Source organism: Coregonus lavaretus, assembly GCF_964263955.1.
Source record: "Coregonus lavaretus genome assembly, chromosome: 2".
In the NCBI taxonomy this organism is placed as follows: domain Eukaryota; kingdom Metazoa; phylum Chordata; class Actinopteri; order Salmoniformes; family Salmonidae; genus Coregonus; species Coregonus lavaretus.
The window spans coordinates 35277149-35301287 of record NC_139989.1 but is presented as its reverse complement, the minus strand read 5'-3'; the positions used below and the strand labels follow the sequence as shown (position 1 = coordinate 35301287).

The following is a 24139-nucleotide window of genomic DNA, read 5'->3' as shown; positions in this document are numbered from 1 at the left end:
CCCCGGGTGGGTGGAGATTTCACTTAAGGACCAATGCCCCACCCAGGGCACGGGGCCATGCAAAGCGAACTCCACCAATGTCTTGCTAATTTACACCCTCCCCCTTTTGATGAACAACCTGCGCTAATTGGCTGGACCATCTTGCCAATCAATCACTTTCACCAATTAGTTAATAGCTAGGCACAAATGAAACCAACAGTCACCATGGCCATTTAGGACTCATGTTAACGCGATGCATCCTTGGCTTACAATTGTACCTTGGGGAGAAATAAACTTTATTGAATTGAAATCAATTGAACCAAATTGAATTGAATGGACTGAATTGAATTCCATTAGCTTAGGAAATGACATTCATACATGTTGGCAATCTTGTCGTAAGATCACTTGAATGACTAAAATAGCGGTGTTAGTGTTAGAGCAGTGGTCATCTAAGAACAATGTTGTTACAGAACCACACTCACTGACGTTCTTCCTGAAGTCCTTGTCCCCAGTACTCAGTGTGTAGGAGAAACAGACCTCCACCTCCACACTGCCAACATAGAAAAACATACTCAAATGATCAGGGATTCCCTATTCAGGGTCATAAGATGGGTTTAATCACTATTGCTGAAACATTGAGTATCCTCAAGCATTGAAAAGAGAATGATGTCCAAATCAATGTATACAAAACAAAATCTTACCAGTTGTCGCAGTCTTTAGGGTCCACAATCTCTGGCGTCACTTCAAGAGTTTTGATGAGGTGAATGACTGGGCGAGCCCTGATAAAATAGATAATAACATGACATCATGGATTTATGGTTGATACAATAGGTTTGCTGTGCATTAAACAATATGTCTGGTCGAGGGATGAGAACTGAGATGGCCGAAAACACAATATACATGTAAATGCAACAACAGATCCTTATTGTGATTAGCTACCTCAGTAAGGCTACGCGGTCGTCCAGTGAGCCGACCACCATGTCGGGGTAGCGGTTCCCATCCACATCCAGCCCTCCGTTGATGGAGTAGCCAAACGTCTTGAACCCACCTCCAGCTATATCCTCCCCCTCAATCACCTGAGAAGAGGGAAGTCAATACAACAACCAGATGTTGTAACAGAAATCGCTCCTCATCTGTTCAGCTCTGCATCTCTCCTCACCATGAGCCCCATAGGATGAAGTTACCCGTAGATGCTGATCTGACGTCAGTTTTACATTTAATACCCTTATGGCTAAGGTTAGGAGTTGGGCTCCCGAGTGGCGCAGCGGTCTAAGGCACTGCATCTCAGTGCTTGAGGCGTCACTACAGACCCCCTGGTTCGATTCCAGGCTGTATCACAACCGGCCGTGATTGGGAGTCCCATAGGGCGGCGCACAATTGGCCCAGCGTTGTCCGGGTTTGGCCGGTGTAGGCCGTCATTGTAAATAAGAATTTGTTCTTAACTGACTTGCCTAGTTAAATAAAGGTAAAAAAAAAAAAAAAAAGGAGTTAGGGAGGATCCTAGATCCTATGCCTAAGGGTGTGTTTCCATACCTGACTGGGCTCCTGAGAGATGCCCTGAGCACTGCCTGTCCAGATTAACACCCTGCCTGTTCCATGGAACGGAGCACCCACCGCAAAATCTAGGAGGGGAGGGGGAGAGAAAGAGAAAGAGATTATAGGCCCTTGTGTCTCCAACAAAGGTCTCCAAAAGCCTTGTTTAATGTCAGCACTCAGCACTGAGCCAATACTGAGTGAGAGTAAAATGTTTTCAAAATCCCATTCAAACAGCTTTGATTCATGTCAGAAAGGCACATGATAGATTTGCAATACCAGTGTCATAGACATTATGAGAGATTAAAGGTCCAATGCAGCCGTTTTCATCTCAATATCAAATCATTTCTGGGTAACAGTTAAGTACCTTACTGTGATTGTTTTTCATTTTGCTAGGACTGTCTAGGTGTGGTCTGAGTGGGGAGGGGAAAACTGAAAACTAGCTGTTATTGGCACTGAGGTTTGGAATGCTCTTTCTTAAGTAAGGGATAAACGCAGAGGTTCTGTACTTTACCTTGGAAATATGGATGACGCAGCGAAGTACATTTTTCCAAGATAATGTACAGAACGGAGGTGTTTATCCCGCTTATACCACAGTTGCCAAATAAAACAATACTAAAGCCCACATTTAACGGTAGAAATAAAAAAAATGTGTTGATATTTTCATCTTTATAAGAGAATTCATAATCTATCATCTTTTGGTTCATTCGATTAGTTCGATATTTATGGCCGCGACCCAGTTGTTTGTTCTATATGTTCCATTGTTGCCATGCTCGCTGGCAACGTTCTTGTCCCTTGCTTGCTAGCTACTGTAGCCAACTAGCTATGGCTAACACAGTCACAACCTCTGCAGCCAGAATAACAGCAAAGTAGCTGCATTTGCATTTGTTTAAGCTGTTTTCTATTGACATTAATTTGGATACATCCATAACGTTGAGCTGATGATGCCCGATTTTGCCTGGCATAGCTAGAAAAGTTTGCCTTCTCGTCAGGACACCTAATACTGTTCATTGCGGGAAGATCACATTGCATATCAAACACTAGGCTAGAAACGATCTAAATAGTTAGTTGCTAGCAAACCTGCCAATATGACAACCAAATTAAAAAATACCAGTTGCTGAAAACAGCTGGTCAAACTAGAAACATGTGGGAGGATTTGACAGCATAGCCCCACTTGCGTCGTGACTGCAACATAGGGACCGGAGAAATTCAAGTTCATCACTCACCACGTTAGGTTATCAGATGCTCCAAAAAAAGATGTTTCTGCAAAGACAAATCAATGCTTGCTAAGTTCTTCCTTGTTGGGCCTGCGTTTACAATGTATCCAATTTCGGTTTGTGTGGTTGTTTGTTTAGCTGTCTGTAACTTTGTAGTAAGTACGGTCTGCATGTGTAGACACATTTTGCGTCATGATTGCAAGGTGTCCCGATATATTTTCCAACTTTCCCGATATCTTTTCCAACTGTCCCGCTATCCGGTTTTAATGTCCATTCTAGAATGCCCTTCTAAGCAATCAGAAACTAGTATTCAACAATGCTGTGGTATAATGGTCTATTAACAAATTTACAGCCTGATGATGTCACCAGGCAGGTCTAAACTCCATCCCACCAAAACAGGCTGAAATTCCAGGCAGTCTTTCCAAACAGCTCCTACACTAAAAGTGCATTTTCATAATTTTCACAATTTCACAGTATTATTCCAATCTCATAGAGTGGAAGTATATATAAATCACGTTTTTGACTGCACTGGGCCTTTAACTACTTCCTATCCTAGGTACAGTATGTCTGCAGACATTATTAATAAGTGGAATTCAATTTCGTTTTTTACATTTAAGATCCTGTTAAAACCACAAGAGGGAGCCACCACCACATAACTTTTAAGGAACAGATTCAACCTCATTTTCTTTATAAGTGTGAGAAATTAAATAAAATAAAAAATGTTACCTTGAAAGCCATCTTGATTGACATCTCCAATGGCAGCCACAGCCATTCCAAACGCAGAGTCTCTAGGGCCTCGGAGTATGATGCTGGAGCGCTGCCGGAAGGAGCCGTTCTCGTTCATATAGACGTACACCGCTCCACCAAGCTCCTTCTTCCGATCAAAATAGAACGGGGCTCCAATGATCAGATCATTCCAACTACGAAAATGTGCAAACAAAGAAAGTGTGGTTTCATTGACAGGGTTAGTAACTAACAGGGTTCGGTCAATAATATTTCAATTAAGACAATTCAGGAAGAATTGATATTGCAGCTAAATTAATTCCAAAATAAGCGATATCAATGATTTAAAACAAGTTACTTATGTCCCATGGGGATTAAGAGGAGTAAGTAAGTAAGTAAGACGAAGTTGCAATCCATACTGTACCCATCATTGTTGAGGTCTGCCACGGCTAGGGAGTTCCCAAAGTAGGACCCCATCTGCTCGCCTCGCAGGGTGAGGTAGGGTTTCAGCTGGTCCCTGTCCCCTGAAGCCGACATCTTCTTCACAGTCAGAATGACCGAGCCTTTGGCATCATCCTTGTTATCCTTAGGAGCCCCTGTCACCACTGTGTCCTGGTCCTGGCTGAGGAGGCCTCGGCCCTCTGCCACCGAGTAGCCTGGGACACAACAACAACAAACAACATCCTATTACTAACTTACGTGATCTGATCTTAATCTTAAGAAATTGTTCGTAAAGTAGAGAATCATGCACATGCGCAGAAGGTACGGTTGTTTAGCTATCGGGAAGAGGCATCTAGGAAATCTGGCCATGCAGCCACTCTGTCCTAACTACTACATACTGACATACTAACAACATAGGTTAACTGACAACAGAAAACACACACGACATTTTCACTCTTTACTTAAAAACCCGGTTCAATTCAAATCTGTTTATAGAAGTTTCGTGGGTAACGCAAGACAAAATTGTACCTATGTAAATGTGCCGTCGATTATTAAAGTTGGGGAAGCTGCTTCTCTTGGTGTCATAGATGACCTTTGGGTTCATCCAGGAGACATGAACATTGCCTGAAAGAGAAGCAGAACAACACACTGACATTTTGGAACAAAATATGAAATAACCACAAAAACGGGCACAATTAGCATGACAATGACCATATGTGTTGACTATACCACACACACAGACCAGGCTAACATACAGTCATGACCAAAATTATTGGCACCCTTGATAAAGTATAATAAATAATACAGGATAATCCACTTGCGGCCAAGTTTCAGCCTCCTGGCAGAGGCAACCAGGTTTTTGGATAACAGTTATGTGGTACTGGGTAAAGGTCATGATGCCGTTGACCTTAACAAGGGCCCCAGGACCAGTATAACCCCATAACATCAAAGATCCATCACCATATTTTACAGTAGGTTTGGGGTTCTGGTCTGTATATGCATCTTTCTTTCAACGATAAACACACCACTGGTGTGTGTGGCCAAAGAGCTCTATTTTCATGTCATCTGACCATAGCACCGGTTCCAATCCAAGTGCCAATGCAGTTTAGCAAACTCCAGGGGTCCATACTTGCGAACATGAGAAAAAATTAAAGTTTTAGTTTAAGCATCAGCCAGTTAAAATCATTGACGTATTTGCATGTGATCAAAGGCTACATGTTAGCTGTTTCCATCACATAACCTGGTACATTTAGCCCAAAGCTAACCCTCACCAGGTGGCCAGGATTATTTATTGTAACAAATTTCGAATCAGCCTATCAAAGATCTTTAACTTTTTCTCCACACACCAATGGCATTTCTTAAAATAGGTTAACTTGGCCACCAGAGGAATATATTCAAACCTGTAAATTCAAGGTTTACTTTTGTTCCCCTTCACTTGGTCTGTCTCAAGTGTAGCGTACCAATATTGCATGATCATCGCATCTATGACTAGGGTACTTCCTAATGTTACCAATTCATAAGACTCACTTTCGCATCTACACCGAGTGTACAAAACATTAAGGACACCTTCCTAATATTGAGTAGCAACCCCCCCCCCCCCCCCCCCCCCCCCCCCCCCCCCCTTTCACCTGGTCAGTCTACACTACATGACCAAAACTATGTGGACACCTGCTTGTCGAACATCTCATTCCAAAATCATGGGCATTAATATGGAGTTGGTCCCCCTTTGCTGCTATAACAGCCTCCACTCTTCTGGGAAGGTTTTCCACTAGATGTTGTAACATTGCTGCAGGGACTTGCTTCCATTCAGCCACAAGAGCATTAGTGAGGTCGGACACTGATGTCGGGCGATTAAGCCTGGTTCGCAGTCTGCATTCCAATTCATCCCAAAGGTGTTCGATGGGGTTGAGGTCAGGGCTCTTTGCAGGCCAGTTAAGTTCTTCCACACCGATCTCGACAAACCATTTCTGTATGGACCTTGCTTTGTGCACAGGGGCATTGTCATGCTGAAACAGGAAAGGGCCTTCCCCAAACTGTTGCCACAAAGTTGGAAGAACAGAATCTTCTAGAATGTCATTGTATGCTGTAGCGTTAAGATTTCCCTTCACTGGAACTAAGGGGCCGAGCCCAAACCATTATTCCTCCTCCACCAAACTTTACAGTTGGCACTATGCATACGGGCAGGTAGCATTCTCCTGGCATCCGCCAAACTCAGATTCGTCCTGCCAGATGGTGAAGCGTGATTCATCACTCCAGAGAACGCGTTTCCACTGCTCCAGAGTCCAATGGCGGCGAGCTTTATACCACTTCAGCCAACGCTTGGCATTGCGCATGGTGATCTTAGGCTTGTGTGCGGCTTCTAGGCCATGGAAACCCATTTCATGAAGCTCCTGACTAACAGTTATTGTGCTGATATTGCTTCCAGAGGCAGTTTGGAACTCGGTAGTGAGCATTGCAACTGAGGACAGTCCATTTTTACGAGCTACGCGCTTCAGCACTCGGTGGTCCCGTTCTGTGAGCTCGTGTGGCCTACCACTTCGCGGCTGAGCCGTTGTTGCTCCTAGACGTTTCCACTTCACAATAACAGCACGTACAGTTGATCGGGGCAGCTCTAGCAGGGCAAAAAGTTGATGAACTGACTTGTTGGAAAGGTGGCATCTTATGACAGTGCCGCGTTGAAAGTCACTGAGCTCTTCAGTAAGGCCATTCTACTGCTGATGTTTGTCTATGGAGATTGCATGACTGTGTGGCACACACTGCTAAAGCAGTTCACTCGAAAACAACAGTGCTCATTCACTGTGGGTTTGAGCCCCCTTTGCTTCAAGCACTGTTCACTGTTCTCTGTTCACTGTTCTCGGCTGGTCGGGTGATAATAATAATGCATATAAAACATTGTACATGTAAGTGTAGGCCTACACGTCTATGTAATATAGCCTATACTATAGTATGTGTCGGTCTGCAAAAGGAACTCCAACAAGAAGCTCCTCATTAAATGTATTCGTAATCTTCATTTAAAAGGTTTTGGCTGCACTTCTCTTCACAACATGCTAACACAATCAATTTTAATATACATTTCAAGGGAAAAAAATATATCTCAAACTTGCTGCAAACGGCGATAATCACCAGGATCCAGGCTTGCAACAATGTGAGCTAATCGTCCAGTTGAAAATTGATGCGTGTTTTAGTAACTTTAATTAGCAGATGGTGCAGCGTGCTGTTAAGGACGCTCTCATGGAAAAGTGTTGTATCACATCCAACTAGGAAGATGATTTTAATTAGCTGATACGAAATTTGAACCGGATATAATCATAGCCATCTGGTGAGATTAGCATAGGGCTTTTTTTTGTACCAGATTTTTGTGATGGGGACAGCTAAAGCAATTTCTGTTGCAGATGCAAGTTGCAAGTGGCATCATTTTAAGCAACTTTGCTGATACACGAAGCAATTCAAACGTAATTGAAATTGCATACAACATCCAATGCTGTCATACATCAGATCATGGTTTCATAAATTACTTGTTTATCCAAACGTTTGGTAATTGTAACAGCATCGATATAGACAAAATGCTGGCTGTACATTTAGCTACATTTGCAAACCATGTTTTATCAAGCTAGCTAGCTAACCAAGCTAGCGTCGAGCTAAGCCAGCTAGCTGTATAGTGCAGTTCATGTTGGACAATTTCAGTTGAAACTGGACAAAAAAAGGTCTGGGGGGGTGACACACGGAGAAACCCAGATGCAACTTTGTTGCAAGCAACATAAATTGCGTCCAGATTACTTCGTTTGACATCGGCTTAACATGTAGCCTTTGATCACATGCAACTGCGTCAACGATTTTAATTGGCTGATTCTTAAACTTTTTCTAATGTTTGCAAGAATGGCCCCCAGGTTTTTACATTTGTTATATTAAATGAAAATAGAGCTATTTGGGCACAAGTGGATCTTCCAGCAAGACAATAACCCCAAGCATACATCAAAATCCACAAAGAAATTGTTAATTGACCACAAAATCCATATTTCCGGACTTGAACCCCATTGAAAACCTGTGGTTTGAATGGAAGAGGGCAGTACATAAGTGCAGACTAATTATATTAATGATCTGGAAGGATTCTGTATGGAGGAATGGCCTGAGATCCCTCCCAATGTGTTCTCCAATCTCATAAAACATTTTACAAAAAGGCTCAGTGCCGTTATCCTCGCAAGGGGAAGGTGCCGGAGTATTGAAAACATGGGTGCCAATAATTTTGTACCCCTATCTTTGTGATACAAATCATTTTCTCTGAAAAAATATATGAATATAAAATACGTTCATATAGTAGTCTTTTTTGCTCATCTTTATCAAGGGTGCCAATAATTTCGGTCATGACTGTACTTAACTTTACTGACTGTATTGTCCCTGTGGGATGTATTTTTTGCAGTCTCAAACAAATCTATGCCTACCTTGCCACTCAAAGCTGCCAGGGGCGCCCACGATGACCTCTGTGTCAGTGATTGCAGCAGAGATGCCCATGTTGCACATGACCTCGCCTGTGATGTCTTTAGTGTGGCTGCACACCTGATCAGGGTTCTGCCAGTGCATGTCTGTTTCATTATAGTTCAGGTCGTTACCACGGATATAACACTTCCCAATCATCTGACGCAGCTTCAATACGCCGTATAACTTCACAAAGCGATGGCCACAGGTCTGAGAGAGAGAGAGAGAGAGAGAGAGAGAGAGAGAGAGAGAGAGAGAGAGAGAGAGAGAGAGAGAGAGAGAGAGAGAGAGAGAGAGAGAGAATCATTCATATCAATCTTTAATGCATTTTAACATTCTTTGCTGTAATTTACACTAATCTGTTCTGTAAACTCAGAAAGGAGATCCAACTTGCTGGTCTGGAGGGTCACGAGAGGAGAGTGACTGATGGCCTTTTGAACCAATTAAGCTTTAATAAGCAGACAAGAAGTTACTCACCAGAATTCGCCCCCCTGGCTGTCTCTGGCTGGCCACAGTCACCCCCAGCCACATATCCTCAACTCTGTCCTCACCCTCAATGAGGTCAGGGTCTGAAAGGTCGAAGGTCACAGTATATCACAACACTCATCATCACTGTGCTTTGGGTTTCATAAAATACAACAATAAGGCATTTGTTTTAGGAACCAGAACCAATTACTTCCTTATGTTCCTCTTCACATCCCTTATTTCAGTTGATTTGTTATTAACATTTCCTCTGTGACGATATTAATGTTTTCCATGGATAGTACCTTTTGTAGAGCAATCAGTAATCTATTCTTAGTCCAAATGTTCTATAATATTTCCTTACATTTTTAAAGCAGAATTAGAAACTCTGAGCAACAAGTGCAAAAACACAATGCCTACCTGAGCCAATCAGGTTCATCCTGGTGCAATCTGATTGGGCAACATTTACAGGGCAGGTATACACATCTCCTGTTTCACTGGCCTTCACGCCGGACTCTGCCTTCTCCTTGGGCGCTCCAACAAGGAGTCTGTGGATCCAAACAAGACAAAACAAATCTGCGTTTACATTTCAACCCATAGATTAGCCATCTATAGTCTATAGCTCACTGACAATAAGGCCCCACACGCATGTCTGCAGGAGATCAGATGATACCCAGTGGTGTAGTGGCAGGTATACACAGGTATACGCCTTATACCCACTTTTTTCAGTGGGCATTGCATATACTCCTTCCTTAATCCCCACAAGTAGTTTAGTCGAGGTATACGCAGTATCAATTAATAAGGCTGATTTAACAGATCAGAATGTTTCGGTTAAAATGTTGATAAACTATAATTTTTCCACATTTTAAGCGCAGCAATGTGCACACGGCGTTAAGAGATCTAAAGATGCAACAACTATTGTGGGTTGCTAATATGACTAGGATAATGCCGTTGGCTGCTAAACAATGAAATAAAGTTGATTTGAAAAATAGTCCTATAGAACAGGAGAGCGCATATGAGGTTTATAAAATATTTCCCTCAACATTTCTATGGTCTTATTTTGGCTAGGCTACTTTAAAGCAAGGTAAGACATGCCTCATAATATGTAGTAAAACATCCAGGTTTCAAACAATTAAGGAACAGGAAAAATATAGAGATGCTAATGATAGGCCTAACCGTCTTCTGGTAGATGGAAAGGCTTTCCCAAAAACCTTCTCAATTAAATATTAAAGCAGCCTATGTCTACCGGGCAGAATGAGATCATGATTATTTGCATCAATCCAGTGGCCATTTGTTTTGCAAACTCCATCCCATGGCCGCTACAGAAACACTGCTAACCAAATAACAGTGCTAAGTGCCTCCACACTTGAATTAAAGGGTAACTACGACTCAACAGTGGTCTCCTGATGTGGTTTAAGCATTGTTGTTGACTTAGAACATCCAATGTTTTTTTTGTTTTTTTTCAATTAAAAAGGTGTGAATTTGAAAGCTAAAACCTAAAAGAAATGGGGAAAATCAGAAACCTTTCAATTTCTGACTCAGTTGACATCCTCATTTATCTATTTCAATAGTAGGCCTACTATTAGACTACTTGCGCAGTACATATTGGGTTGTCCTGACTGTGAAAGACCAATATGGGATTAATCATTTTAGGTCATTCAGAGTACGTCACTGTTTCTCAGAGGGCGCCTATCCTTCGCCGGGCGGGCTGTTTGGGAAAATGTTAGAAAAATTGGAGTATATCGACTTCTCCGGGCACCACTGATGATACCATGTCAACCATGCGTATCCACTGACCCTTGATAACTGGCACCTAATTGGCTACTTGATCAGAAGTCTTTCACCATACAGACATGTGGCATTGTGTAGCAGAGAGAGTAGTAATTCAAAATGTCTTGTTTCCTTTAGAGAGTCAAATGTATGTATTTGGATTAAAGGGTGTAATAACCAAACAATTTGAGCTGTCCTCCCTTGCTTCAATAAAATATAATAGATGTAACACAGATGACTGCACCTGTGAAATAGAGAGGCATGCAGCCAAACCAGGATGTGCAGATTTTTCCCTATCTCGCTCGCTTTCTCTTTCTCGTTGATATGCTGTACACACTGCAATGAGGTGGGTACTGATGAGGAGGAGTCGGGGAGAGGTCAGACACAGAAAAGTCAGACTGGAGAGAGGTAGAACGAGTAAACAGAGGAGAGACTGGGGAGGAGGGGCGCGGAGGGAGAGGGCAATGCGAGGCGGCAGTCAGACAATGACAGACGGAAGAGAGGGAGGACCAGGGAGGAGTGCTGAACTGAAGGGCACCTTTCTCCTGCCATCCGTCCCTCTGAGCTGTCTCATCCAGTTTGTGGGGGGGGGGTCTAATTTAATTTGGTTGCCCCCCTCCCCTCACCCAGGACCCGGGTTGGGTTGTGTCATGTGACTCTAAATCAGGTTTGGCTGAGCAGGAACGAGGAAATGAGGATGTCAAGTAAAGGGTGAGTGAGCTGTGGTATACAAGGACACGACGGTATCCAAACAACCAAAGTCAATCAGTCTCTTCTCCTCTAATTCATAATTCCTTTCTCTCTTTCTCTCTCTCTCCAACTCATGTCTCATTCATAAGTATTTGGGATGTGGAGGGGACAATGGAGAAAGAAACATCAAGCAATTCCACGCAATATTCATTAATAACAAGAATGCATTATAGTGAAGACACTACCGTGGCACGGAATTATTCTATAAGGAGTCCAGAAATGGGAGCGCTCCTCTGGGTTAAGAAGATCTGTACATTTGTAGCAACAAAGACAGATATTTCAGCTTTGACTGTAATATCTAGACCCAGGCAGACACAAATGTTCAGAGCTCATCAGTCAAGTTTAATAAATGCCAGTCGTCACCAAGGCGATGACAGAGATAATAGGGAGGACATTTACTGACATCCACCAATAAGGCTGACTAGTTACACAGATAATGTTATCACAAATACCACTGGCCCACTGGAGAGAAGGAGGAGGAGAAAAGGAGTAGAGATAAACATACCAGAGAGTAGACAGGGATCACTACTGATCAGTGTGTGTGTGTGTTTGTGTGTGTACTTACATGCATGTGTGTGTGTGTTTTGTGTACGTGCGTGCGTATGTGCCTGCTTGTGTAACAAACACAAGGTAATTGTTCCACTCATCTGGCATCTGACCTGGGAGTGCTGTCCCGCTACTTCAGCAAAAGGAGCTCCAGTACTGGCAGCTGTGGTATGTCATACAGGTGGCAGGGGGTACTAGGAAGGAATGCAACACTACCAGCACACAGGCTAATGATGTCCATGCCGGCGTGCTCTGCATGCTCTCCATTATCACTGTACTGTAAGACATAACAGAACGAGTCAGAGTCCTTCAAATACTTTGAGAGTTTACTTGAGCCTGCATTGAGTGCCTGATGGGCTGGGTTTGTCACGTTCGTTGAAGGACGGGACGGACCAAGGCGCAGCGTGTTATGCATACATGTTTATTATACCGAGTAAACACAACGACAAAACAACAAACTAAACGAAACGTGAAGTCCAAGGTAGACACAAACAACATACCTTACACGGAACAAGATCCCACAACCCACTAGTGCCAATAGGCTGCCTAAGTATGGGCCCCAATCAGAGACAACGAGCTACAGCTGCCTCTGATTGGGAACCACACCGGCCAACATAGATCTACACATAATAGACCTACAACATAGAATATATATAACAAATAATATACACACCCTGACTCAACATATAAGAGTCCCCTGAGTCAGGGCGTGACAGGGTTTGCGGTTTCTGGAATAATCTATTGGTTCAATAAGCCAGGCAAGCAATCGAGCACAGATAACGTTTTTGAAAGGATTTCAAATACTATTTGAACCCAGGTCTGAAAAGAGCACATGCTATTAGAGCTAATCGAGCCCTGATGTGTCTTCCCTTACGGAAAAACCAGATGAATTTCACGTGATCACGTGTTTCACATATGATCTCATGTGAAGTTAATGTGATAATATGTGACAACATGTAAAAGCAACATGTGATAACATCTGAGCACATGTGAAAATATGATCTCATGTGAAATAAATCTGACAACATGGGGATGCAAAATTTCAACGTGATAGATACCATGAAACTACACGTGACAACATTTCTGTACTGAATACTCAGGGAGAAAAAGGTGTAGATTCACGCGCAGAGCGCGGCAGGTGTTTATTTCGCCTTCGCAAAAGGCAGGAATTGTGGTCACAGGCAGGAAAATCAAAAACTAGGACTGAAGGCTATAACTGGTTCTCACAAACGAGCTAGGAAAAGGCTTAGTAGATTCAAAACGAACAATACAGTGGGGGAAAAAAGTATTTAGTCAGCCACTGTCACGATCGTCAGGGAGAGACCAATGCGCAGCGTTGAAGGTGAACATATTTAATATATTAATGATCACACGACCAAAACAACAGACGATAACGTGATGTCTCCGGTTTAACACAAACCAAATAAGAACAAGAAACCACAAACACAAAGTGAAAGACAGACAGTTAAATATGGCTTCCAATCAGAGACAACCAGCTGACACTCGTTGCCTCTGATTGGGAGTCACTCAGGCCAACATAGATAGACAACGACTAGAAGCTAAACAAAATAAACACCCTGGCTCAACATACGAGAGTCCCCAGAGCCAGGGCGTGACAGTACCCCCCCCCAAAGGCGCGGACTCCGACCGCGCCAACCAACCACAACAGGGGAGGGACCGGGTGGGCACTCCGCCTCGGCGGCGGATCCGGCTCCGGACATGACCCAGGCACGGGTTGTGCTGGACTGACGACGCGCACTCCTGGCTTGGTGCGGGGAGCAGGAATGGGCCGGACCGGGCTGACGAAGCGCACCCCTGACTTGGTGCGGGGAGCAGGAATGGGCCGGACCGGGCTGACGATGCGCACCACTGACTTGGTGCGGGGAGCAGGAATGGGCCGGACTGGGCTGACGACGCGCACCACTGACTTGGTGCGGGGAGCAGGAATGGGCCGGACCGGGCTGACGACGTGCACCACTGACTTGGTGCGGGGAGCAGGAATGGGCCGGACCGGGCTGACGACGCGCACCACTGACTTGGTGCGGGGAGCAGGAACGGGCCGCGCCGGGCTGACGAAACGCACCACTGACTTGGTGGGAGTGGCAGGAACAGGCCGGACCGTACTGGGAACACACACCACTGGCCCTACGTGGGGATCAGGAACAGGCCGGACCGGACTGGCAACACACGCCAGTACCTCTCGCCGTGCCTCTACAACCTCCTTCCCCCTGGTGACCAGTGACTCCCGTAACCTGGCGGCCTCCTCTGCCAACCCGCTGGACCGCTCTATCGCGGCCTCCTGCTGCCCCGACGTCGTGAGCCCCCCCCTAAAAATTTTCTGGGGGTCTCTCCTCCCCGTGGGCCAGGCCTCCATCGTTCTCGCCCAACTCTCGCTCCTCTGTCTCCAACTCCCGCCATTCAGCTCCTCAATGGGCTTGACCCAGTCGAAGCTCTTCCTCAACTGGTCCCAAGTCCACCCTCTCTGCTCCTCACTAGGCTTGACCCAGTCGAGGTTGCCACGGAGATCTGCTAGCGATGGCTCCTGGACACGCTGCTTGGTCTGGTTTTGGTGGTTTCTTCTGTCACGATCGTCAGGGAGAGACCAATGCGCAGCGTTGAAGGTGAACATATTTAATATATTAATGATCACACGACCAAAACAACAGACGATAACGTGATGTCTCCGGTTTAACACAAACCAAATAAGAACAAGAAACCACAAACACAAAGTGAAAGACAGAGTTAAATATGGCTCCCAATCAGAGACAACCAGCTGACACTCGTTGCCTCTGATTGGGAGTCACTCAGGCCAACATAGATAGACAACGACTAGAACCTAAACAAAATAAACACCCTGGCTCAACATACGAGAGTCCCCAGAGCCAGGGCGTGACAGCCACCAATTGTGCAAGTTCTACCACTTAAAAAGATGAGAGAGGCCTGTAATTTTCATCATAGGTACACGTCAACTATGACAGACAAATTGAGATTTTTTTTTACAGAAAATCACATTGTAGGATTTTTAATGAATTTATTTGCAAATTATGGTGGAAAATTACTATTTGGTCACCTACAAACAAGCAAGATTTCTGGCTCTCACAGACCTGTAACTTCTTCTATAAGAGGCTCCTCTGTCCTCCACTCGTTACCTGTATTAATGGCACCTGTTTGAACTTGTTATCAGTATAAAAGACACCTGTCCACAACCTCAAACAGTCACACTCCAAACTCCACTATGGCCAAGACCAAAGAGCTGTCAAAGGACAACAGAAACAAAATTGTAGACCTGCACAAGGCTGGGAAGACTGAATCTGCAATAGGTAAGCAGCTTGGTTTGAAGAAATCAACTGTGGGAGCAATTATTAGGAAATGGAAGACATACAAGACCACTGATAATCTCCCTCGATCTGGGGCTCCACGCAAGATCTCACCCCGTGGGGTCAAAATGATCACAAGAACGGTGAGCAAAAATCCCAGAACCACACGAGGGGACCTAGTGAATGACCTGCAGAGAGCTGGGACCAAAGTAACAAAGCCTACCATCAGTAACACACTACGCCGCCAGGGACTCAAATCCTGCAGTGCCAGACGTGTCCCCCTGCTTAAGCCAATACATGTCCAGGCCCGTCTGAAGTTTGCTAGAGTGCATTTGGATGATCCAGAAGAGGATTGGGAGAATGTCATATGGTCAGATGAAACCAAAATAGAACTTTTTGGTAAAAACTCAACTCGTCGTGTTTGGAGGACAAAGAATGCTGAGTTGCATCCAAAGAACACCATACCTACTGTGAAGCATGGGGGTGGAAACATCATGCTTTGGGGCTGTTTTTCTGCAAAGGGACCAGGACGACTGATCCGTGTAAAGGAAAGAATGAATGGGGCCATGTATCGTGAGATTTTGAGTGAAAACCTCCTTCCATCAGCAAGGGCATTGAAGATGAAACGTGGCTGGGTCTTTCAGCATGACTATGATCCCAAACACACCGCCCGGGCAACGAAGGAGTGGCTTCGTAAGAAGCATTTCAAGGTCCTGGAGTGGCCTAGCCAGTCTCCAGATCTCAACCCCATAGAAAACCTTTGGAGGGAGTTGAAAGTCTGTGTTGCCCAGCGACAGCCCCCAAACATCACTGCTCTAGAGGAGATCTGCATGGAGGAATGGGCCAAAATACCAGCAACAGTGTGTGAAAACCTTGTGAAGACTTACAGAAAACGTTTGACCTGTGTCATTGCCAACAAAGGGTATATAACAAAGTATTGAGAAACGTTTGTTATTGACCAAATACTTATTTCCCACCATAATTTGCAAATAAATTCATAAAAAATCCTACAATGTGATTTTCTGGATTTTTTTTCTCATTTTGTCTGTCATAGTTGACATGTACCTATGATGAAAATTACAGGCCTCTCTCATCTTTTTAAGTGGGAGAACTTGCACAATTGGTGGCTGACTAAATACTTTTTCCCCCCACTGTACCTCACAAGGCACCAACAGAATGAACTGAACTACATAAGGAGCTGATGAGACCAGGTGAGTAACTAACACAGGTGAAATCAATGAACAAAAATGAAAGACAGGGCTACGTTCAAGAACACAAAGAAACAGGGCTACGTTCAAGAACACAATGTTGACTAAGAAAATAAATACAGAACCTTACAATTTCAGAGTTTTTCACATGTCAAAATGCAATTCCACATGTGAGAGTTAGATTTTCACATATTAACATTTTTCACGTGAAAGTGCAAATTCGAATTTCACTTGTGAAAGTTTTTCACATGTGAAAACATCTTATTCTCACATGTTAACATGTAAACTCTACACTGAGTGTACTGTTATGGATTTTTTTATGTTTGTGCTTTTCTAATAACCGATTTCTGTGTTCTGTTTGTGCTTTCTATAAAACAATTTCTGTGTTCATGCAAGTGACTGATTGAACGAATCCTCACTATCAGTATCTGCAATTTGGCAGTACTGTCACGCCCTGACTCAGGGGACGCTTATATGTTGAGTCAGGGTGTGTATATTCCTTGTTGTGTTTGTTCTATGTTGTAGGATCTAGTATGTCTAGATCTATGTTGGCCGGTGTGGTTCCCAATCAGAGGCAGCTGTCGCTCGTTGTCTCTGATTGGGGACCATACTTAGGCAGCCTATTGGCACTAGTGGGTTGTGGGATCTTGTTCCGTGAAAGGTATGTTGTTTGTGTCTACCTTGGACTTCACGTTTTGTTTCGTTTATTGTTTTGTCGAGTGTTTATTAAGTTTAAATAAACGTGTATGCATATCATTCTGCGCCTTGGTCCGTCCCGTCTATGAACGAGCGTGACAGAAGATCCCACCAAACAAGGACCAAGCAGCGTGCCCAGAAGGAGCAAATGCCGGGGATTCAACGGGAGGTAACTTTAGTAGATGTCCTCCTCGGTTGGGGGAGAATTACTGAGGAGGAGGCCGTCCGTTATCGTGAGGCGATGAAGGTTGATGCCCAGGTAGGAGAGGAGAAACGGCGCCAACCGTGCCGACGACGGAGACCCGAGAGGCAACCCCAATAAAAAAAAATTGGGGGGGCACACGGGGTGGATGACGAGGCAGCAGGAGGCCGTGGAAGGGCGAATCTGCAGGTTAGGAGGCCACCATGTTACGGGGTTGGTTCAGAGGGAGCAGGAGTTATTCGGTCAGAGGGAGGCGCTACAGGAGGCTAGAAGGGAGAAGGAAAGTGTAGAGGCACGGCGAGAGGAGCTGGATAGGCAGCAGAAGGAGCGGGGGTTAATAAAGGAACCCAGTCCCGCTCCTCACTCCAAGCAAGTGGTGCGTGTCGCCAGTCCGGTCCGGCCCGTTCCTGCTCCCCGCACTAAGCCAGTGGTGCGTGTTCCCAGTACGGCCCGACCCGTTCCTGCTCCTCGCACCAAGCCAGTGGTGCGCGTCGCCAGCCCGATCCGGCCTGTTCCTGCTCCTCGCACCAAGCCAGTGGTGCGCGTCGCCAGTCCGGCCCGGCCTGTTCCTGCTCCTCGCACCAAGCCAGTGGTGCGCGTCGCCAGCCCGGCCCGGCCTGTTCCTGCTCCTCGCACCAAGCCAGTGGTGCGCGTCGCCAGCCCGGCCCGGCCTGTTCCTGTTCCTCGCACCAAACCAGTGGTGCGCGTCGCCAGTCCGGTCCGGCCCGTGCCTGCTCCTCGCACCAGACCAGTGGTGCGTTTGTCCAGTCCGGCACGGCCCTGACTCAGGGGACGCTTATATGTTGAGTCAGGGTGTGTATATTCCTTGTTGTGTTTGTTCTATGTTGTAGGATCTAGTAGGTGTATATCTATGTTGGCCGGTGTGGTTCCCAATCAGAGGCAGCTGTCGCTCGTTGTCTCTGATTGGGGACAATACTTAGGCAGCCTATTGGCACTAGTGGGTTGTGGGATCTTGTTCCGTGAAAGGTATGTTGTTTGTGTCTACCTTGGACTTCACGTTTCGTTTATTGTTTTGTCGAGTGTTTATTAAGTTTAAATAAACATGTATGCATATCACGCTGCGCCTTGGTCCGTCCCGTCTATGAACGAGCGTGACAAGTACGCCCAGAACCTTGTTTAGAGAAAGGGACATCTCACTTTCAAGGTCTCAGCTTTGAGAGAAGAAGCCTTGTGAGGTATTGGTCGTCACATGAATGAAGCAAACATTAATTATGAATGAGCTAAATCATGCCATTAATTTACTTATCTCAACAATTTGAAGGTTTTCTGTATAGTTGTCTAATGTTGGTGGGGCATATTATCATGTTTTAATGTCACTCTTGAATCACTAAGATAAATATAAACAGTTTTTCTTGAGTGTACTATACAAAGCTAAGATTTTGAAGTCCAAAGTGTAGGAATACAGGTGAAATCAGTCATGGACACAGACATGGTGGCGTAGCAGGAAGATTGGAATGCTGTGACGAAAGAGGTTGAGAGTTCAAATCCCAGGTGAGGACAGGTTGAATAATAATTACTGTATAAATAAACATACACAATGTAATAATGTACTTTAAATATGTAAGTGGAAAACACTGCGCCTATTTTGTGATGTTCCAGGGACATCATAACAACTTTTTGTTTGCAGGGCATCATGTGAAAGTTTGAATCCACATGTGAAAAGTTATGTGAAATATCATCACATGTGAAGTGTTCCAAAACCACATTGTGAAATCATCTGTTTTTTCCGTAAGGGTTATGCCCAATTGCCCACTGAACATACCTCATATGCAATTACATTGGCAGCCTGCCTTCTTCCCTGCAATATGATATTACACACTTGGTCAGGCTGCTTTGCTTGCTTGGATTATTAGGATATCATCCGTGTTGGGGATGTTTTTCTTCACTTCAAAGTATTTTCTAATGTCTTGCACCTTTGTTCTTAGCTACTGCCCTGTGATACACAGCATAGTGGGCTGGCTTTGAATTATCAGGTTTGATTCTGATAGCTTAATTTACAATCTTTTAAGTAGAGCTCTTATCAACATACTACTATTTGAATACACCGGATTTAAACATATTCAAGTCAGTGGCTGTTATCATGGGAATGATTGAGCATTTGTGGGTTGGGTTGGGTAAAAACAACAACATAAGCCTTGTTTGAAAAGACTGAAAGCCAAAGGCACTCAAATCCTTTAATTCGTATAGCCTAACCTTTTTAACAATGTCATTGTCATAAGCAGTTAACAAAAGACACATTACCAAACCCCTTAAGCAAACACAATCATTCATGTAATAGAAACAGCGAGAGTGCATTCACTTGTGCTACTGCAGGCAACGTTGTGGGCGACTGAACTGAGAGAAGCATAAAGGTCTCTGATTGAGCTGCTTTGGCTCGGCTGCATGGGAACTAATGCTAAGACACGTCACAATCACTTAATCACTTTATCTCTGAATCTCAAGCCAAATCCTTCAGCGATGAGGTGGGAAATCAGGGATAAAGAGGAAGATATGGCACAGTTCATAGTCAGGCTTTGTGTAAACACATGTACTATAGACCTACTGTGCACACACACACCCTAGTCCTAACCATCCCATACTGTACAAAGATCACCACTGGCAACTCTCAGGGGGGAGGGTTGGCAAAGTAGAGTAAATAAATGACTAAGATATCTACATGAACACTTGCTATTGTGAAAAGGCATGCACAGTAATAAGACGTGAGCTTTTTTTAGGGGTGGTGTTTCTTAAGGCATAAGCTCTGCTGGGTTTGAATGTACTTCACTTTGTAGCTCAAGACTCACTTCAATGAACTCTCAATGTTGTGTGACTTTAAGCAAAGTCTATATACAAATGTCACAGGGTGAGGGTGCTGGCACAAACTTCTGCCAACTTCCCAATAAGTGATTTTACACTGGAATCTCAATTTTGAATGATCCTCTCACAAAACCCCTAAATCCAAAGTACTGAGACAGGGTTTAGACCTCTTGGTAGCTTGGCAGACCATCCTGGTGAGTAGTCCACTGACAATTCCACCACACCTTTACACAGATGGTACAAGAATGAGTAACGCACTTCTTGGCAATCAAGAGAACTAGTGGTTTAATAAGTAATAGAGAGAACAGAGGAAGCATAGCAAAAGGACTTATGTAGCTAGCTGGTAGACTGAATAATTTCCTCTCCCATACTGGCCCAGTGCCCTAGCACACACAGTCAAACAGACCACTGCACCTGAGACAAGATATGGCCGATGACCTCATAGTACATACTGGAACTTGTTTTACTTTGTGGTGAATACCAAGACTATAGTCAGGTGGATGAAGTATTTAGAATGGACTTGATGATTTAACGCTTGGTCAGTTTGCTGTGAATGTCCAAGATTGATGTTCATGGATGGTAATGTATCATCAACATGCTTGTTGTGTTCCCTCTCTCACAAAGTAGTACGAGAACTATTTCAAACATGGTCTTGAGAAAAAGGCATGGGTTATATACATTTACTGAGAGGGAAAAAACTGGCCTAGCTTTGAAAGTGTAGCTAAACAACTGGCAACATGAGGGTGGCCTGAATACACAATGCAATATAAGATCACCATGGCGATAGGCACCGGAACCTGCTGCCTGTAGAGAGAGACAACACGGACCGCTGATCACCATATTGTTCCCTGGCATGAAGGCATCCACATGACTAAACATAGCACATCTGAAGACATTCAGAACAATCAACGGGATTGGTATCTTTAGGCATTGCAGTGGATTCAGTGTTTCCTGCACAGAGCATCACGGTTGAAGACATGAGATCAAGATCAATCTGTTTCACAGAAACAAAGCCCATTTAAAAACACCAACTGGATCACAGGGCTTCCCACATAAATAAATAATTATATTCGTACCCTCACAGAGATTCTAAAATAATGTAAATGTACTTATTAGAAAGTAATCAAAAATGTCCAGACAAAATGCACTTTGAATTTTAATTAGGATATACCAAAAGGAACACAGAGTGCTGCAATCGTAAACGTTGAAGCAGCACACGCCCCAACTGAAAACACAATGACATGTCCTGTTTTGTCTCAGCAGACAGAACAGCTCTAATCAGAGATATCACACACCCATCACATCACAGAGGGAGATGGAAAGGAAAGTGGCAGTGAAAAGGACATCAGTCAGCTTTCGCAGACCTCACGTACACAGACCTCACACAGCAGTGTTTCCAGCAACACAGTGTTTTACACAGCTTTCAGGACAAGACGATTTCTTCAAACGGGGTAACACACACTCCATCTGCCTGTTGCCATCAAGCTACTCAAGCTTCATCCAAATGATGTTGGATAAACAGGGGATGCTTTGAAGATTGACATGTTGATGTTTTGAGGCAATACAGAGAGAGGATCTGTGCCAAAAATGGAAAATGTATTTGATTGGTACAGAGAAACAACAGTACATTTTTCACACACTAAATAATAAAGAAACTTTGAGTGTCCGTATATTAAAATCAGTTAAAACAGTAATAATTCACATTTTATGCAATCCTCCTTTGTCTTTTTGTTTAGTCTGCAACTTTGCATGCATTGGTCCAAAAACAAACATGAACGAAAAGAGACAGACATATGATGTGATTAGGTTACAGTATTGAGCAGCCACTGTAAGCAGAGGCATAACAAGACAAGGCTTCTTTGTAACTCGTGTTAACTAATAGACAGACTAAATGAAGTCGGACAGCAGACGCGGCTGGAGTCCAGAATGGAACGCAAGCCAGACGTGTTTATCTCATTCATTATGTGGAATTACCTGGTGTCGGAATCGACTCTCTTGAAAACAAATACTGCTGCCGGTCAGAACCATTAACCTGACTATATGTCTCTGTCTATATGTCATGTGGTCCTCTGTAGCTCAGCTGGTAGAGCACGGCGCTTATAATGCCAAGGTAGTGGGTTCGATCCCCGGGACCACCCATACACAAAAATGTATGCACGAATGACTGTAAGTCGCTTTGGATAAAAGCGTCTGCTAAATGGCATATTATTATGATGTACACACACATACACATACAGTGGGGAGAACAAGTATTTGATACACTGCCGATTTTGCAGGTTTTCCTACTTACAAAGCATGTAGAGGTCTGTAATTTTTATCATAAGTACACTTCAACTGTGAGAGACGGAATCTAAAACAAAAATCCAGAAAATCACATTGTATGATTTTTAAGTAATTAATTTGCATTTTATTGCATGACATAAGTATTTGATCCCCTACCAACCAGTAAGAATTCCGGCTCTCACAGAGCTGTTAGTTTTTCTTTAAGAAGCCCTCCTGTTCTCCACTCATTACCTGTATTAACTGCACCTGTTTGAACTCGTTACCTGTATAAAAGACATCTGTCCACACACTCAATCAAACAGACTCCAACCTCTCCACAATGGCCGAGACCAGAGAGCTGTGTAAGGACATCAGAGATAGAATTGTAGACCTGCACAAGGCTGGGATGGGCTACAGGACAATAGGCAAGCAGCTTGGTGAGAAGGCAACAACTGTTGGCGCAATTATTAGAAAAGTTCAAGATGACGGTCAATCACTCTCGGTCTGGGGCTCCATGCAAGATCTCACCTCGTGGGGCATCAATGATCATGAGGAAGGTGAGGGATCAGCCCAGAACTACACGGCAGGACCTGGTCAATGACCTGAAGAGAGCTGGGACCACAGTCTCAAAGAAAACCATTAGTAACACACTACGCCGTCATGGATTAAAATCCTGCAGCGCACACAAGGTCCCCCTGCTCAAGCCAGCGCATGTCCAGGCCCATCTGAAGAAGGATGAGTACAACCCCAAGAACACCATCCCAACCGTGAAGCATGGAGGTGGAAACATCATTCTTTGGGGATGCTTTTCTGCAAAGGGGACAGGACGACTGCACCGTCTTGAGGGGAGGATGGATGGGGCCATGTATTGCGAGATCTTGGCCAACAACCTCCTTCCCTCAGTAAGAGCATTGAAGATGGGTCGTGGCTGGGTCTTCCAGCATGACAACGACCCGAAACACACAGCCAGGGCAACTAAGGAGTGGCTCCGTAAGAAGCATCTCAAGGTCCTGGAGTGGCCTAGCCAGTCTCCAGACCTGAACCCAATAGAAAATCTTTGGAGGGAGCTGAAAGTCCATATTTCCCAGCGACAGCCCCGAAACCTGAAGGATCTGGAGAAGGTCTGTATGGAGGAGTGGGCCAAAATCCCTGCTGCAGTGTGTGCAAACCTGGTCAAGACCTACAGGAAACGTATGATCTCCGGAATTCTTACTGGTTGGTAGGGGATCAAATACTTATGTCATGCAATAAAATGCAAATTAATTACTTAAAAATCATACAATGTGATTTTCAGGATTTTTTTTGATTCCGTCTCTCACAGTTGAAGTGTACTTATGATAAAAATTACAGACCTCTACATGCTTTGTAAGTAGGAAAACCTGCAAAATCGGCAGTGTATCAAATACTTGTTCTCCCCACTGTACAGTCGAAGTCGTAAATTGACATACACTTAGGTTGGAGTCAATCGAAACTCGTTTTTCAACCACTCCACACATTTCTTGTTAACAAACTATAGTTTTGGCAAGTCGGTTAGGACATCTACTTTGTGCATGACACAAGTAATTTTTCCAACAATTGTTTACAGGCAGATTATTTCACTTATAATTCACTGTATCACAATTCCAGTGGGTCAGAAGTTTACATACACTAAGTTGACTGTGCCTTTAAACAGCTTGGAAAATTCCAGAAAATGATGTCATGGCTTTAGAAGCTTCTGATAGGCTAATTGACATAATTTGAGTC

At 44.2% G+C, this 24139-nt stretch overlaps 1 protein-coding gene across 1 annotated transcript in view; it reads right to left on the bottom strand.

The window, feature by feature from the left end:
* LOC311145664 (integrin alpha-3-like) overlaps positions 1–24139 on the bottom strand; it is a 54561-nt gene that overhangs the window by 15675 nt on the left and 14747 nt on the right. The window contains exons 2-11 of the mRNA XM_084181927.1: positions 9249–9376; positions 8844–8935; positions 8333–8576; positions 4422–4517; positions 3877–4108; positions 3456–3649; positions 1513–1601; positions 919–1055; positions 681–758; positions 462–529 (exon numbers count right to left, since the gene is read on the bottom strand). Coding sequence (XP_084038053.1) covers positions 462–529; positions 681–758; positions 919–1055; positions 1513–1601; positions 3456–3649; positions 3877–4108; positions 4422–4517; positions 8333–8576; positions 8844–8935; positions 9249–9376 — 1358 coding nt within the window. The remainder of the gene's footprint in view (positions 1–461; positions 530–680; positions 759–918; positions 1056–1512; positions 1602–3455; positions 3650–3876; positions 4109–4421; positions 4518–8332; positions 8577–8843; positions 8936–9248; positions 9377–24139) is intronic.